Source organism: Megascapheus bottae, unplaced genomic scaffold (genome assembly GCF_031878675.1).
Source record: "Megascapheus bottae isolate mThoBot1 unplaced genomic scaffold, mThoBot2.hap1 H_1, whole genome shotgun sequence".
NCBI classification, from domain to species: domain Eukaryota; kingdom Metazoa; phylum Chordata; class Mammalia; order Rodentia; family Geomyidae; genus Megascapheus; species Megascapheus bottae.
Window position 1 is genome coordinate 4,033,974 of NW_028327858.1, and position 18,964 is coordinate 4,052,937.

General features: G+C 37.4%; 1 protein-coding gene across 1 annotated transcript in view; it reads right to left on the minus strand.

Moving 5' to 3' along the window:
- Positions 1 to 18,964, minus strand: part of LOC150039010 (usherin-like) — a gene marked incomplete at its 5' end in the record, with an annotated part of 572,498 nt that overhangs the window by 183,854 nt on the left and 369,680 nt on the right. The window contains 4 exons of the mRNA XM_090328110.1: positions 2,411 to 2,574; positions 11,111 to 11,233; positions 12,369 to 12,703; positions 16,715 to 17,343. Of these exons, the coding sequence (XP_090184236.1) occupies positions 2,411 to 2,574; positions 11,111 to 11,233; positions 12,369 to 12,703; positions 16,715 to 17,343 (1,251 nt within the window). The remainder of the gene's footprint in view (positions 1 to 2,410; positions 2,575 to 11,110; positions 11,234 to 12,368; positions 12,704 to 16,714; positions 17,344 to 18,964) is intronic.

Genomic DNA, 18,964 nt, shown 5'->3' on the forward strand with positions numbered 1-18,964 from the left:
TAGCTATCACTATTTAAAAGATTAAACACTATTAAAATACCTTTTCTGAGTTTTGAAAGGCCATTTTTACTTGGGAAATATATGTACAACTATTCCTACAATTTTCAACTAGTACTTCCATTAAATCCATTATTTTGTGCTATTTAGCGTAGCAAGCTATCTGCCAGCCCTTTCTTTTGCACCAATCAAGAAAAATAAATAAATAAATAAAATGCAAAAATCTATGTGGCTCTGCCTCTGAATGACTAATTTACTTAAGATAGCAGGTGGCACAAAGGAAGAGAATGATACTGTAAGATGCATACCTCACCGGCATCTGAGTTAACCTTTGTGCTCACAAATAGTTACCTGCAGACTTTCTAAGTTATGAATAGAAATAACAGCAGATTGCATTATGTACATCCTGAAGGTCAGAGGTTCAGATTACTAAGGAAATGAAACTTCAGCGAGCTGCTTCAGATCTATTAGGTTTGTCAGTTTTTATAAGGGAGCTTACTTCAGGCATGCAATTATAACATAAGGGCTCGATATTGGTGAAAATTCAGCAGCCGTATCTTCCTCACTAAAGTATTCAAATGTCACAAAGGGGTGGGGGGTGGGAGGTGAGCCTACTTTTATGAGCTTGCTTTTAAAATGAATCAGTTGATGAGGTGGACCACAGAGGAAGAGGAAAAACGAATGGAAATATATTATACTTATATTATACACCTCCAAATAAAATCTATTTCCCCAGTGGTGTTTCGAAGGATAAGCATAAGATCAACTGACTCCTTAGTACCCTAAAGACCTAGGTACAAACCCCACAGACTATAAGAATCATACATCTACAGAAAAGCCCCAGAATTACTTTATGTAACTAACTTGTTTCTCCTCTGGTGACAACACAGATTAGCATAACCAGTATGGGTATACTTGAGCTCTTTAGATCCTGAAACCAGGTTATACTAAAGACTTTGTCCCCAGGCCTTGGAGCTATTTGGGAAGTGGTGAGATGATTAGTAGGTGGGACCTAGAAAGAGAGAGAGGTCATTCTGAGCCATATCCTTAAAGAGAGTACGTGCGGACCCTGACCCTTCTCTGTCTCTGCTGGCTCTCTTCTTTTGCCATTTTTTCCCACCAGTGTGTACCACCTCACCTCAGGACCCCAAACACTAAAGCCGATTCTACATGGCTGAAACCTCTGAACCCATGGATACAAGTGTCATTTTTCCTGTAATTTCTCCCACAAGACACCTAGCCAAGTAAAAGAAAATTGAGTCACCCAAGTGCTGATTATACTTTACAATGAACGATACCACATATCGGCTTGAGCTGGGATTTGCTAACTGGAAACACTGAAACAAATGTATTCAAGTACTCTAAATGAACCATTTCTCTTAGCCTTTATAGACAGTTAATGATAACTCATACTTATTCAGCTAGTATTATTTAACCAGTTGATACTTTACATCACTTACAACTTGATAATTACTCTATTGTGCTGAATTTTCTTTTCTTTTCTTTCTTTTTTGCCAGTCCTGGGGCTTGAACAAAGAGCCTGAGCACTGTCCTTGGGCTTTCTCAAGGAGAAACCACTGGAGACACAGCAACACTTCTGGCTTTTTCTGTGCATGTGGTACTGAGGAATTGAACCCAGGGCTTCATGAATGCCTAGGAAAGGACTCTATCACTAGGCCACACTCCAAGCCAGAATTTTCTTCTATAACACAGAATATATTGCCAGTCCTGGGCTTGGGCTCAGGGCCTGAGTACTGTCCTTGTGTTTTCTCAAGGCTAGAGCTCTACCACTTGAGCCACAGCACTCCTTTCAGCTTTTTTTTCCCTATGTATGTGGTACCAAGAAATCGAACCCAGGTCTTCATGCATGCTAAGCAAGCACTCTACCACTAGGCCAAACTCCAGCCCAACACAAAATATTTTAACTGAGTCATCACAAATCAGTTATTTTCCAATATTTAGTAATGCAGTAATAAGTTTTGATCCAACTATTTTGCCATATGAAGTTATATCTAAGAAATGATTAGAATATGTATTTTCGCAGTGGATTTAGTGTTTGTTTTTATCTGATTGAAACAATGAGGTCGGAGGCTACTGCTTAGTGCTTTCAAGTCAGCCTGGGCAACAAAAGCCATGAGGGAGACTCTTACCTTCAAGTAATTACCAAAAAGACCTGGAGCTGTGGCTCAAGACAGCACATAGGCCTTGAGTTCAAGTCCTCAGATTAGCACACTACACACACACACACACACACACACACACACACACACACACACACGCACGCACATACACACACGCACACACACACACAGACTTGCACAGAAAGAGACACACACACAAATCCAGGAGAGAACCGTGCAAATACCTTGGGCATTGAACCTGGAGGGGAACTAGCTATGAGCAATGTACTCACTTGGTTTGGTCCAGTTCACACCAATGGCTGTGTGATTAAGAACACAGGCTGTGAGATTAGGCCCTCTCTCTGGAATACCAGCTAATGTTGTTGCAGTTGCTTCATGACTTGGTGTAAAACCCACACTGTTGTGGACATACAGCTTATACGCGTATGTTGTAAACCTAAAGGTAGTTTTGTTAAAAAAAAAAGAACAGAAAAGAAAAGAAAATGATACATACATTGCTATTTTATTTATACAAACAAAATATGAGCTTTTTCCTCACAAAATCCAGGGATTTCCTTTGTCCTTCCATGAAATGCAATAATAATGAAATATATGTAATTATGTAATATATATAAAATGGAATGAAATAATAAAATATAGTTATTGTTTTTTAATAATCATAGCCTGAATTGAAGTGGCAAGGAAATATTTTGTTGAGAATGCTAATCAAATATATCTATAATTTTCACTGTGTTTATTGTTTCAGAAGTAATAAGGATTACAACTGAATTCAAGGTGTAATTACCAAGCTGGCAACCTACCAGCTTTCTATCTAAATTAGATTCAGGGAGTTTTACACTCTTCCTTTGGGGAAATTCATTCATTGTCAACCATCAGAGTCCCTCATCAGGTCTTCTTTCCCTCTGCTTCTTTCCCAGAATGTCATGTGCAGATAGATAAACCCTTAAGTGAAAGTGGAACTGTGACCAACACTGTACAACTTTCTCCTGTTGAGAATTTCGCTACAGGGGGCTGGATTTGGTCATGGTGTGAACATATTTACTGAGTATCGCATTGCAGGAGGAGAAAACCCGACACGGTGGGGTGTGTGATATGAGGAGTACTTTCCAAATAAGATATGCGATTGATGAGTGAATAAAACATCCCTGTTGTCTCTTCTATGCAGATGATCTGCCTGGCTGGGTTTCAAACTACCTAGGTAGGGGAATTCCTTTAACAGACAAAAATCAAGCTACGACTGGACAATGAACTGTATGGAAATACTCATTTGGACACCCTGGGCAATACATGATTATCCTGAGGATACACAGGCTTTAGATCATGATCGCTTAATTTGGAGTCATTAGGTGTCCAAGGATATCCAGGTAGGCTCCTGTCCCTTTAAATTCAGGCCTACAGTCTCTGCCTCAGTATGTCACCTCCTCCTCCAGTCAGGAAGCAAGAGAGGCTGCCCTGTTCAGGATGAGTGCTAAAATGAGGGACAGTATTCTCAGAGCATTTCTCTGCGGGAAAGAAGTCTTCTTGCTTCACACCTGGTTTTTCATTTGTGGTCCAAAGATAACTTTTCAGGGTTCTGCCTCAATCACACTTGAGCATGTTGCTTTGCTAATGTAGCTACACATGAATGCTTGGTGGTGTATTGAGTTTGCCACCTACTGATTCCTTCTAAATGAGTTGCCAGCATTAGGTCTTCTATCTCTCTCTTCCCTTACTTGTATTTGTTTCCTTCTTTCCTACAATGGAAATCTTTCTAACTGCCTGTCGTTTTAAGCCACCCCATAGTACTAGAAAACGAATACACGTACCTGTTCACAGGTATTAACTAGTTCACATGGTCTGTAGCAATGGAAAGCTTACTATCACTGTCACGTTCCTTGAGTCTAATGAATTAATGCATTCATTCCTCCCCAAATCTCTATAAATCGCTACATAGGTTTCTTTTCTAAACGAGGATTGAAAAGATAGGTAATTTATTATCTAAGTCACTGAATAAATAAGCAGGATCTGAGTTGAAGTTGAAATACAGCTTGATTTCAGAGCATGCTTTACTCGGAGGACATTAGGATGATATTAATGGTTACCATCATGGTTTAGTCTTGTCTGTCCATATAGCGATGATGTCACATCACAGAGACCTGACCTCTGAATTATCTTTCCAGCAGGGGGGTAGATTTTTGCTGGACCTGACCTCTGAGTTATCTTTCCAGCAGCGGGGGTAGATTTTTGCTTATGCATCCAAACAGCCTGGCCAAGTTTCCTTTACAGCCACCAGGATGAATATGAAGGATCGTGAGTCGGGGTTAAAAGGGTGGCAGGTCTGTGACAATGGAACGAAGTGAAGCTAATGGCTCATAAGGGAATTGAACCAGTGACCTTGGCTTCATTAGCTCTCTCCCTGGGTAAAGTACTTATAATTGTATTTCACTTCATAAAATGGCTTAAAAGAAATTCAACTGAAGTCTGGATGCTTCTATCTCCTCTCCTACACTATTTGAATTTGTCTTCCAGATGCTTATGCGATTAATAATTTTTAGGGCCCCAAACCAATACCAGGGTTTTTGTGTCCTTTCTGTAAGTGGAGTGAATGGAATTAAGTGGTACTATCATAATTCATCAATTGTTGTAAAGCTTAGCTACTCTGATACTTGAAGGGACTGCATCACAATTTAGGTTAAAAAACACAATAGAAGAAACATACAAGAAACATGTCATATGGATGCACTAATACAATTGGGATGGCTGATTTCAAGGTGTTATAAATGTTTAATGAAAGGATGGCTTTAGATGCTTCAAATAACAAAATGTCATCTCTGTTTACAGATCTCTCTCTATCTATCTATATAGATCTTTCTCTTTCTCCCTCTCCCTCTCCTCCCTCCTTTCCTCTTCTCTCTCCCTCCCACTCTCCTTATACTTCCTCCCCCCCCCCCCCGCACTCTATATGTACACATACTGGGCCATAAGCCTGTAATACTAGCTACTTAGGAGGCAGAGATGTGAGAATGTTGGTTTCAAAGCCAACTCAGGCAGGAAAGTCTGTGTGACTCTTATCCCCAATTATCTACCAAAAGACCACAAGCAGAGTTGTGGCTTAAATAGTAGAGTAGTGGTCTTGAGCAAAAGTTCAGGAAAAAAGCCCAGGCTCCAAGTTCAGCACACACACACACACACACACACACACACACACACACACGCACGCCCATGCGCTGAGACTAAGAAATTAACTGGTGGCTTTTCTTAAGTCTATACAACTAAATATCAGGGAGAGATGGGTTTCTAGTTTTCTTCCAATAGTTACAGTCTTTCTATTATTCTTTATTTTAGCTAATTGTGAAATTAGCTGGCATTTCACTTAATCCCATGCATTAGCCTTTGCCTTTTCTTTAACTTTCAACTGTTAAATTAAACTTTTGAGAAAACAAAACATTGAATTCTGACCAACGAAACATTGGCATACACTTTTAAAAATTGTATCTAAATCTAATGTTAGAAGTTATAGATACCTGTCACTTCTGTACATGTATGTGCTGGTTCAGATTTCACTGCTTTATATTCAAATAAAGAAAATGTGTCAGTTGGCTTGGAGTATCTTTTTATATTCACTCACTCTACATATATTGTTTTGTAAATGGACTCAGTTGTTGCTTGTGAATATAAACTATGACATTTCATAATTTGTACAATATTAAAATAATTATTTTGAAGGAAAGCTTACTTGCCATTAGATATTTTGGCATGCCATATATATATATATATATATATATATATATATATATATATATATATATATAGAGAGAGAGAGAGAGAGAGAGAGAGAGAGAGAGAGAGAAATAGAAAGATATGCACATATATATATGAATTAATTTCCTCTCTAAATAGTATTTGCACTCTAAGTATGTACTGAAGAATATATCATTTCAGGGCTGGGAGTTTGGCCTAGTGGTTAAAGTGCTTGCCTAGCATGCACGAAGGCCCGGGTTCGATTCCTTGGTACCACATACATAGAAAAAAGCTGGAAGTGGTGCTAAGGCTCAAGTGGTAGAGCTCTAACCTTGAGAAAGTCCAAGGACAGTGCTCAGGCCCTGAGCTCAAGCCCAGGACAGGCAAAAATAAAATAAAATAAAACTTCCAAATCAACCAGAAGTTATTAAAAAAAGAATATATCACTTCAAATCATGTAGGAAAATGTTTTTGAAAAGTTCAAAGTAATTGAATATCTATATTGAGTCTATAATGTAGCCAATCAAATCAGTTGTATGAAGACCAATTTGGAATAGCAATATTACAGTTGAGACTTTCTTCCATTTTCTTCCTACATATTTCCTAGAAAATATGATAACCCATATTACAGACACTATAGTGGTATTTTTCTTCTTATAAATTACATATATTAAAATCAGGTAATATTAATTTCAAGATTCAGTGGTTCTAACCCAGATGAGTTAGAAACTAGAAAGCTAGATTCTGTTTAGAAGATGTGGGTTTTAATCTGTTTATTCAATAAATAGATAATCTTATAAATGGAAAAATAGATGTTTCAAAGTTAGGAAAGCAGTCAGTCTCACAAATTTTAGGTAATGTAGACTTTTGTGTTACCACATTGCAAAATCATGTTTAGTAGAGAAATGATCCCTAAAATCACTTAGCAAAACTCTTCTATGAAAAACAAAACATTATTGAAGACAATTTTATTGTGCTTTCATGTTTGATTCTCCACCATGTCATTCAGTCATATATTCATTTAACAATTTTTACGGGATAGTAATGGCAGACTGGATGTTAACGACAGTGAACTTGATAGCCACACTCCTGAGCTGAACTATTCATAAAGTTTTACAGAAATGTTTTAAAATGAGAAGGTAAAACATTTGTTCACCTCTTTCTTTCTATTTCCTTTCAGACACAAACCTCACCTAGTCAGAGAAGTCTTCCTGGAGGAGGTAATATTTGAGCTCGGCTTGGATGACAAAGTGATCCCTTTGTCTGGTGAAAGACAGTATTCCAGGGCAAACCTGTGTGAAGGCTGGAACCTTGGAAAGGTGTGATATGTTTGGAGAACAAATAAAATGGCTGAAAAAATGCCTCTGGGTATTTTTTTTATCAGAGGTAAACATGTGTCAACTTTATTGATGTCTTAATAGAATTCATGTGTCAATGCTGTCACCAACATAAATCACGCTTCTGGAAATGCAGGTGATATGGCTGTTTCTGTCGCTAATTCTCCCTCCTACGAAGTAGTCATGAGCATTGTTTCACATAAGCAAGCACCCGAGAAAGCACATATAACATTTCTCACACTCTCGCATCTTTTGTGGGAACAAATTGTGCAGGGTTGTTAACCAATTTAGGTGTGGACTCTGAAAATTGTGGTGATAATTCTTGTTTGGGGGATTGAAGAGTAAAGATGGTGACATTGGAAAGTTTTATAATATAATACTTTTTTAAAAAAATTGTGTGGCAAAATTGGCACTTTTACCTTTTTGTATCGACTTCTACCTACCTATGCTATCAGAACATCATACGTTAAATAATGTTCATATAATGTTGCTCTTTTGTTCTTCCCTGTCATCAACACAGGAGGAAAAAAAAGATCTTCATTGATAAAATGATTTTTCATGAAGACACATTCAAAGTGATGACACACAGAGGAAAAATAGCAGAAGGAAAATCTAGAACACTGAAAAAAATAAATTGCAATGGAAAACGTACTGAGTTGGTATCAATATAATTTGGATGTGAAATATATACCAAAATGAAACAAAATTCATTCATGTTGAAAGATGGGCATTGTTATGGAATGGCTCACCAATAGCCACAAAAGTTGGCTGCATTCCTAGAATTCCTAAGGAATTCTTGTTGGTTGTGGGAAAAAGGCTGATTTTCTATTTACCTTCCTTATATATCAACTTCATTAATTTCTTTATCTAATTATCCCAACCTGAATATATCTATATCATAATTAGATAAATTAAGTTGGCACATTTTTTCCATGTTCCCTCTCAGATTTGTGAGATGAAGCCCTTGGGATAAAGGAACCTTGAACATCTTGGATCTATAAAAGTTAGAAAGCTACAAAGCTATCCTTGCAATATGAAGACTCATGTCATTTACTTTTGAATGTTATCGAACACACATACTTGTTCTTTGACCACCTTTTACAAAGGATGTAGAAATTTGAGTAAAAATTGACAGAAATCTTACCCTTGCAGGGTAAAACCAAACCAAACACCCTCCCCCACACACATACACATACACACAAATACAAACAAAAAGAAACAGTCAAAAGTCAAACTCTTTATATACACACTTCACTTTTGATAGCTGCCATGACTATGCTTATTTTAATTTGCTGTGTTTTTTTAATTTTTTTTCCTCTTAAGCTTTATGGTTTGGACTTTTTATTCAGATTCCTTAGAGGAATCACTAAAAATTCAACACCAAGTTTCTGGATCTTATTCCTAACACTTTCAGAAGTTTTTCTTTCTTCCACAAAGAAACAAATTAACTTTCTGTGTGTTTACTGAATATTTCATGACTAAAACTCAGGTTCAATAATGTTAAATAGTCAGTTCTATTTGCCTTGGAAATTGTTATATTTAAGACACTTAGGAGTTTGCAGATTGTAGAATCTTTTTCTAAACAGAGAACACCTTAAACAACTGTGATGATAGTAGCATGTAAACTGGAGTAAGATGGGCTCAGGGATTGGTTCCTTACCAGACATAGGGTAAGGTAGAGTGAGGGACTGGCTCTTCTACTAGACTCTAAGCTGCTGGGGACCAGACCTAGATTGTAGTTATTTTGTTCTTTATCCTATGGTCAGTACAGAGGAGGCAAGCTAGTGAGTTGTTGATTAACAGGTTGTCATCACAAATGGTTGCCCAAATGAATGTTGAAAAATCAAAAGAATTAAAAATAGTTAGTGACCACAAATAACTGAATTTGAACAATAAGGATCTGCTCATAATTGACCATCATTAAACTTCCAAGGGCAGCAGTTTCACATTGCTTATTGAGTTGTTTGGATTTACAGGCTGCCCTTTCCAAATAAATGATAATTCTCTATCATGTTTTCCACCACAATCCTTTAAGACCAACACGAAAATGTTCTTAAAGTTTTGTCCATTTCCCCAAAGATAACAGCACTACAGTTAACATTCCCAAAGGCATGAAGAAACTAAATAGCCAGAGAGAAAGAGGATTGATGTGGTCAAGCCAGATTGCATGTATAAAATAGAACAATTAAACTTGATGATATTGTTATAGAAAGAGGGAACACATCTAAGGGTAAATGACAGAAGGGGTGAGATTCATTGGAATACATTGTATAGGTGCATAGAAAACTCACAAAAACCCCTCCTGAGTATCCTTTATGTATGCTAAATAAAATGTGTGTGTGTAGGTGGGGGAGCACCAGAACTTAACCCACCTCAATTAAGTTTTGTTTCATTTACCAAATGTTTGGAGGCTTGCTATGTACCATGCACTATGCTAAAGCCCAAGAATGGAGACATCAGATTAGAGACCCTGACCTGTGGTGGATTTGGTCATGTAATATTGCAGGCATCCTGGTCATTACATTGCCATGATAACAACGATCTATCAGGGGATATACTGTGGAAACTGGCTAAAAGGAAGTCATTTCTGTGTCATAGCAAAGTGAGCAGGTAGCCTTCCTGGAGGAAGACACTTTGAATGATTGCTAGATTTTACCTCTCATCAGCTCAAATCGACAGCAAAAGACAATCAAGAACATCCAGATTATCTCAGTTAGCAGAATTACTAGGTTGATCAGGTCAGGCCAGGTCATGGGAAAAGCCAGCCATAGGAGAAGCTGCATGACCAAGTGTTGCATGTTGCAAGTATCAAATTTAATGCAAATGTATGATTGGGACTTAGAAGCATGGGTAAGGAAGGGGTAAGATGTTTGGCTAGAGTTTAACAGGGGTGAGAGTGTGCCTATTAAGTGGAGAGTCCAGAAAACAACTAATTTTTTAATCAAAAATGCTGAAAAATGTGCTAAGGAAGTTTTCATAAAATGGTATTCATATTTTTTTTTGCTGGTCCTGAGCTGATCTCTAGGCCTTTTATGCTCAGGACTAATGTTCTACCACTTGAACCACAGCTTCATTTCTGGCTTTTAGTGGTTAATTTGAGAAAAGAATCTCAAGGAATTTCCTGCTTGGATTGCTTTGAGACACCATCCTCAGATCTCAGCCAGGTTATTAGCTAGGATTACAGGTGTGACCCATTAACCCTGCAATTTCATAATGTATATGTATACATATATAAACATTCATGTATATCTTTTTGTATAGCAATGACATTGCTTATCCCAAATAGATTTAGAGATCATTTCATCCAATCTAATGAATTTACTTTAGAGACAATAAAAATGAAGCTCAGAGACGCTAAGGGCACAAAGCAAGTTTCTAGCACAGGAAGAACCAAAACCGAGACCTCCTACCTCTACTACATACATAGTATACTTTTCTAACATTGCATATTGCCATTTCTTAACATCTTTTGTACTTTAAATTGAGTTCTTTCAAGTCTCAATCCTATCAACTATAATAATTTTTTATGGATGGAATCATAACTTATAACCTATTACTTCCCAGAAACAGCAATCCTTTACCAAGTGATTTATCCAGTCTTATGTGTGTTCAAGATTCCTAAATTCTCTATTGAGTTTTGTGTGTGGATAGAGCTGTGACAAAGGCAATAAGTTAAGGTTCCAATATCTACAACCTTGACTTCAAAGGCTGATTTTAAACATGCAGTTAAGATGGCAAATATTAAACATACCGACTGTTAGAGTTCCATGATTAATGCCACAGATAATAACCAAACACATTCCATTGCATAACTGATAACGCGCTCACACAATGAAGACACTAAGATACTTTGAACTATTCAACATGCCCCAAACTAAATGCTAGCATTTGTTTTTATAGTTTTTGTAATCTCACCTGCTAAGACCCTTATCTTCATAAAACCACTGAGTTCCTGAATAAATATTGTGCCACAGATTTAAATCTTCTGGGGGATTTGCTGCAAGTGGTTGCTGAATTTTCTGTCTCAGAAGCTCATATCTAAAGCAAAAGACAAGCGGAAATGTCAGGATTACCTCTACTAATGTTATTACCAAAATCCAGGCTGTTTGGTGGTATGCGTGCATGATGCATGCAAACACAAACAACATTATTTTAACTCAGTCATTATGAAGGTTTTTCTGATAAATATTTTTCCTAGTTCAAGTATTACATATTAAATTTGTTAGCAATAACCAGCCACCATATGATTACTGAAAGAAATAACATTTTAGATTTCCTTTATGTTGTATTTCAATTGCTATTGCTAGTTCACTCAAAGTAGAATTCAAAAAGCTTACTGAGTTAATGATTTCCTATGACTTCTAATAATCCATACTTTATAAACAATGATAATATTATCAAGTCCCTATTCACCAAGTATCAAGTTGAGCTTGCTCTGAAGCCATTTGAGAATTACAACTATTTTCTTTCATCTTATTTATATCCCTGGACCCATTCCTTACAAATTTCCAGATAATCAGAATGTCCCAGACAATTACAGTGTTGGCTTCATAATCTCAGGGCCTATTTGAACAACTGTGTTATGTACAACGTAGATTAGAGCTACATTCAAAACATAATACACCTAGAAAATCAAGAGAAGCATAGAGAATCTTTAGCAATTAGGTGGGTGTTTCAAGGTTTCTGATTATCAATATTATGAGGCTACTTCTTACCTTGATCACATATCAGGATATCAAAAATGGCATCTCACATGATTGTAAAGTAGGATGGTGGACAATATTTGGAATGAGGGATTCATAAGGAATTAATCTCCATAATAAGGAATTAGTATGATGTTCAGATGTCCATAAAAATCTCCTTCTTGCCAGTCATGAGTGACTCATGCCTGTAATCCGAGCTACTCAGGAAGCTGAGATCTGAGAATCATGGTTCAAAGCCAGCCCAAGCATGATCCATGAGACTTTTATCTCCTATTAGCCACAAGAAACCCAGAAATGGCACTGTTGCTCAAGTGGTAGAGCCTTGAGCTGAAATGCTCAGGAACAATGCCCAGGTCCAGAATTCAAGCCCCAAGATCGATCGTCCCCATCCCCCCGCAAAAAAAAATCCTTCTCTACTTCCTGGAGAGATAAGCTCATAGGCAAACTAAGACATAATCATCTCTTCTCACCTCAAATTGGGTCCATTTGGCCTAGATGGTGGTTGCCAAGAAATCGCCACATATGAGTCACTTAATGGAATCACTGACAATGGACTGACTTCTTGTGGTAGTGCAGGGTGTGTGGTCACACAAGTAGGTAGACTCTCTGTGCACCCTCCTAGGTACCCGTGACCACCTGAACAAACAACAATGGTGACACAATAATTTGTGAAGGGGATCAGATGGTCAATTACTTGACTCAATTCCAAGGAAGTCACATTGGTTATTGTGAGGTGAAGGTTATGCATGCGGATCTCATAGCTCAATATATCTCCGTGCAGAAGAAGTGGAGGTTTCCAGGTGACCTGAAAAAGAAGATAAAGTTAGAATCTGTGTGACAACCCAGGAACAAGGCCTAGCAATATACCAGGAATCCATTGAAATGCTGATTCTGGGGCTTGGCTTTTAGTCTGGATACTTTCTACGCCTGTCAGGCAAATACACACCTTAATGATTCATCTCCACTGTGGGTATTCTAAAGGATTGAGCAAACACATGGAGGAAATTCACACATCCACAAGCACCAGTAGGCAGTAGCAGCAGGATTGGCTGGTTTTCTTGTTCATAACTCAACTAAATGAAAGAACAAGCTCCTCGCTTTGCCTTTAGTGTGTCCACTAATAAGTTGATTTGGACAGTGAGAATGAATAAATCATTTGCATTTTTGAGGATGCACAATCAAATTCCTAAAACTTGTGAATGTGTTAGAAAGTAAGGTAACCACAATGTATCTTATTTCAGAAAGAGTCAATGTACTGAGATCTTTTTTATATTAGTTCACTATTTCTTTATTATTTTTAAGTGTCAGGTTTTTTTGTATTTTATTGTTGGGGTAAGGTATAGAGGGGTTACAGTTACATTCATCAGGTAGTGGGTGCATTACTTCTCAAACCTTGGAACGCCCCTCTCCCTCCCCCATTCCAATCATCTAGTTTCCCCCCTTCCCTTTCCTATTTTAAATAAACAAATAAACTCATATACAATATACCAGGTAACAAAGTAAGAAACTTAACTAAAGGCTGGCCAAAATGTATAAGATTAAAACTTTCTACTAGTTTAGTTCCTTGTGGTCATTTACATATCCACTGTACAAAGAAAGAGTTATAATTTTAAATATTGATGCATCCTTGTAAAGTCAGACCATAAAGTACATTCTTGATTGAATAAGCAAGAGATGTGCTCTCTGAGAAATTTTACATTAGGAGTACTGAATATTTGAAACTTGGAAGTGATTATCTTTTAGGAGAGCTTATCTATATTTTGTTTTGTTTCACATTTTTGTTTTTAGTTATATGTGTTCAAAAGGGACAAATGGATGGCTGCTTTAAAGATCCACTAACTTTGCTAGATCTCTCAGATTCCTGAAAAGTTGTCCAACAAAATGATCACACATTCAAAGTCTGCCTATTTATCTGTCTGTCTATCTATCTATCTATCTATCTATCTATCTATCTATCTATCTATCTATGTCGTCAGTTTCTGTAGCTTGTAATCAGTCTTGTGCTTTTGCTTGTCATTTTGGCTCAAGGCTGGCAGTCTACCACTTGAACAGTAGCATTACTTCTGCTGTCAGCTGGTTAATTAGAAGTAAGAGTCTCATGAAGTTTCCTATCCAGACTGGCTTTTAGTGGTAATACTCATATCTCAGTCTCCTGAGAAATTAGGATGCTGGCTTGAGTCACGAGTTTCTGGCTAAAGCCTTGTAGTTTGAGCAGAAACTAAGACACATCAATTAGTTGATCAGGTCTGAAAAGATGAGCACAAGCAATGTACCCAATTTCCTTTGTTCTTGAATCCAATCAAGCTCTAAGAACTCTATAAATAAGAATATTTATGTAGGCTGGTATCCTGATTACTACACCAAAGGCCAAGGAAAGAAAATTGTGAGTCCTGTATACCTCAATTTGATTCATCCCTACCCAGTATCCTTGTCTTATCTAAGTATTGTATATATTTGTTTGCATTCTAAGTTATTAGCTCTATTAATATAGAGACTTAAATTTTGAGCTTTACTCTTCCTATATGCCTAAAAGCCATTAATGAAGTTGAATTGATAGTAAATAAATGTTGGAACTGAAATTGTTACTGCTAATAGTTAATATTACTAACAGATCCTTTTATTGTAATAAGTATATCTATACAAACTTCTACAAATTCGAGAGAATTTACTGAACAAGTCTACAAATTCCTTAATCTTAGCATTAATAGTTATCTTTCTGTCATTCCTCAGAATTATTTGATCTATTTCTAATGTTGGCTTAAAAACCTTGCAATTTATAAAGAAAAGTCATTGTTTCACTACCATCTGTCTTCAGGTCATCATGTGAACCAATAATACTAAAGTGAAAATGTTATTTTAATACTATATAAATATATACCATGAAATACTAGAGTAAGTTTGGATTTTCCTCTTTTTTTGTCCTCATGGATGTTTTTAATTCCTAGCTGTAAAATAGGAACGCATACAATGTATGAATATTTTAAAAGTTAGTACTATCTAGACATTCAACTCTAGTATAATCAGTGCAGGATACTCTTAAAAGAGGAACACAAAGGCACAATGCTTCTGTTTCTCTAATCACATAAAATGATATTCATCAAACTGAGCTCCAGGACATGGAAAGAAGAGGTCTTTTTTTTCTTTGTTGGTATCTTTGTTTCTTTTTCTTTTTGTCTTGTTTGCTCTTTTCTCGGCCTTTGGGAAGTAAGGGGAACATTTTCATCCTTACATGTTGAATCAAGTAGAATTGAGCAGTGAGGGATTATTCTCCTGAAAAGTTTTGTTCTTTTTTTTTCAGATCTGCCACAATCAGCAATGCCTAGTTATGATTTTTTTTTGCTAGAAAAAAATCCCAAAGAATGTCTGTTAGGAGTTTTGCCCCTGTGAAGGAATTCTACTTGTGTGTCACAGCTTATCAATTGGTGGCACTAACAAATTTTCACAAAATTCCCCCCAGGATTGAAGAAAAAAATGTTATTTCTAGTATGATTAATAACTCCAGTTTTGTTTTTTTCCCCCTTCTTGTTCAGTAGAGTGATTCTCAAAAATGTCCCATAATTGTTATATATTATATACTTGAAACTAGTTTTATGTTGATGCTTAAATAGTTTTATGTTAATGCTTAGACAGATCATACATAATTTAGCTATTCTACCAAGAAGTTGACTCCTATTGAAATAAGTCTCCTGTTGAGCGGGGTGGCTCATGCCTATAAATTCTAGCTATTCAGGAGGCTGAGATCTGAGGTTCAAGGTTCAAATAAATTCTGGGCACAAAAGGACCTGAGACTCTTATCCCAATTAACCTCTAGAAAACGGGAAGTGGAGCTTGGCTCAAGAGTGGAGTGCTAGCCTTGAGCTGAAGAGCTCAGGGACAAGGCCCAGGCTGAGTTCAAACCCCATGACCCACAAAATAAAATAAATAAATAAATAAGGTCTGCTATTGAAACTAATAAAGATTTTAACAAATGACTTTAGATTCAATTAGATTTCTTCAACAATTTACTCTATTTAGCCTTTTCCTTTAGTGGAAGGGGGACATACCACATAGATTCAAGTAGTGAAGCCAGCAGAGGAACTTTACTGTTATGCAAATGTCCTTTGTTTTGTGCTCTGGTGAGCAAGCTACTGTACTGATGCTTTTGGCAGTGGTACAAGACTGAATCCGTGAAAGCATGTGTGTATTTACACAAAAGAGGCTTCTAAGCTACAAAACTCCCTCCTGTTTGGTTACACTAATTTCCCTTGAATGAAGTTTGTATGCCAGCCAAAACAATGGTAGTTATTCTGTCCTCTAGAGTTCATTCCCCGATGACTGAGGCAAATAATTGAAAGCGTTTTAGGCACTCCAGAAGAATGCTAGTTTTACATCTTTGCTTGTGGTTTAGATTCTTTAATTCTCAAAAAGGAAATTAGCAGAAGATCATTAATTGGAATTTTCATTCCTATAACATGAGAATCCATTCCTCCATATTTCCCCATCTCCTCTCATTTTCGGATCTATTTAAATCTGACGTGGTTTTTAAACTAAGCATCCCATGGTGGCATTCAAAGTATTTCAGGTGTGCCAGGCAAATGGAAGTGTCTCAACAATATAATTAAGGGGATACAGGGAGAAATGAAAATCTGACATCGAATTCAAGAGAGTTTGGGCCAAAGGCCAAAAAAAAAAAAAAAAAAAAAAATCTGGTTTCTCCAGCGAATGCCTCCAACTACAAATGCGTTTGTTTTGTCAGTAGATGGCTCTGTTCAACACAGAGTTAAGCCAGGGGCAAATTCCTGCCTGCAAAAGAAGCAGAACACACTCAGTTTCTCACCTTGGCTGCATCGGATCCCAGTACCTGCACCATGGGTGGCTGCACTCCAGCAGGCCGTGAAGGTCTGGTGGTAACTTCTACCCAAGCACTACTATTGGTTCCTCCATTTACAGTACTCATCAGAACTCGGTATTCATATTTTGTCCATGGGCTAAGAACAGGAGCCTTGTCAATGAATCTCATGGGATGATTTCTTGGGAGAGTCACAACTGTGGTGACTTCTTCTGCCCCTCTGACTCTTCTCTCAATGGTGAAGTTATCCACCAATCCGTTTGGGTGGGTGGGTGGTTGCCAAGATATAATGACAGATGTTGGGGTATCTGAGAAGAGCTCAGGGCTCGGGATACCTTCTGGTGCTCCGGGAAGTGTCCATACCGTCCTGGATTCTGGGGAGAGGGAGCATCCTTTCGACGTACATGCTTCCACCTGAAACATATAGGCAGTATCTGGGCATAAATGCACTGCCGTCCAACGTGTGACATTCCCGGGTGTCTTCTGGTGCAGATGACCATGGAGGTAAAGATTATAATGGCTGATTCTCCCGTTGCTTTTTAAAGGACGTTGCCAGGTGATCGACATCGTTCTTGACTTCACATCCAGAAGAATTGGAGGATCGATGGGTCCAGGTTCTAGAAAGCAGAAGAAATCTTGGAAGTCAGAGATCTTGGAAACTCCCCATATCTCCTCAGGAAAAGACAATTAAATGCTTAACAAATAATAATTCTCCTAGAAGAGTAAGAAAATGACCACTTACAGAAATCCAATAAGTAGGCAGGCAAATACCATAAAGACAATCACAGTGTCTGCCAGGCTCACCAAGGCACTTGAAATACTTGTTGAATAATATTGAACCAACAGTGCCATTTTCCGTCTCAAGACAGCTCTATCAAAATCATTTCTTTCTCATTACAGGCTAATGTTGAAAAATATCAGGAGGGTTCTTTGAAATAAAGGCACTAGAAGGGAGAATGGCAGGAGATTGCTGTTGTGATGAAAGTTCTACTTTCCAACACATTTCCTTCTAGAGCTCCAGTAACTAATTATAATCAATAACACTATCATAACAAACCCACATATTTTACAGCCCAGTAAAATCCTTCTGCATCTCTCATTATCTATTCCATATTACACTCGTCTCTGTTTATCATTCTAATCCATGTTTTGCAATTTATCTACTCCCTGTTAATATTATAGGTGATTTTTTTTCCTGTGACTGTGACAGAAGCTGCCGATTTAGCTCTTTCACCTACTGATAAATAAACAATGCACAGATCTGACCTTTAGGTTAACAGGTTTTATGCTTGCTCCACTCAGCACTCTAACTGATTCAATTATCATAAAGGTCCAGGAAGCTCCATGAATACTGAAAAAGGCCCGCCATATGCCTGCATAGGTGTTGTGGAACTGCAAATACTCTGCAGCCCTCCAGAGAAATTCCTTAATTGTAAATAATTTCACCGTGCGACACAATCAAGTCACCTTGAATGCAACCCTCTCAGCCTGCAGAGGCAAAGTGTTATTTAAGCTTTACTGGGCTGCGTTAAATTCTGCAATTTGAAGGGCTGTTAAGTTTTTCAATTGAAATTTCATTTAAAATGCAGGTGCTTTTTATTATATTGCAGCTTTACTGCTCTCTAGGTACAAGCAAGAACATGGTGCAATAACACAAATCTGGCTCAATCACTGATCAGTAACAGCTGTAATTCCAGAACATTTAGCATTCTTATAAACCACAGTCGGAAATCTATAAATTGCTACAACAGATCAAGAAAATACTATAACCCCCTTTCTTGCCCACAGCAATTTTGACATTTATGAGATTTTTCTGTGAACATTAGATTTTATTGAAAATCTTTAAAAAAAGAGAGATATTGTTGGATATAGTAATTGTTTAAACCAGCACTGATTATGTGAGTGTGTGTGTGTGTGTGTGTGTGTGTGTGCACGCACATTTCAGTCTTCCTTCCATCAAAGGTCTATATATTAAAGGTGAAGCAAGTGGCTGCAATAATGGCTGGTTATATGAGCAAATCTTCACACAACAGGATTCATGAATTTGTCATCAACTGGACTGATGGTGGGGTCATAATTACTTTGTGAAGGATAGAGAGTGACAGTGCACTAACCCTGAAATCAAGTCATTTCTGACACGGCTGTCCTGTATTCTTTTCAAAGCACAAAACCATAAGAGAACAGCGATCTTCATACAGATGACCGTTTCTATCTTTGTGTTTAACATTCTTTATAAAA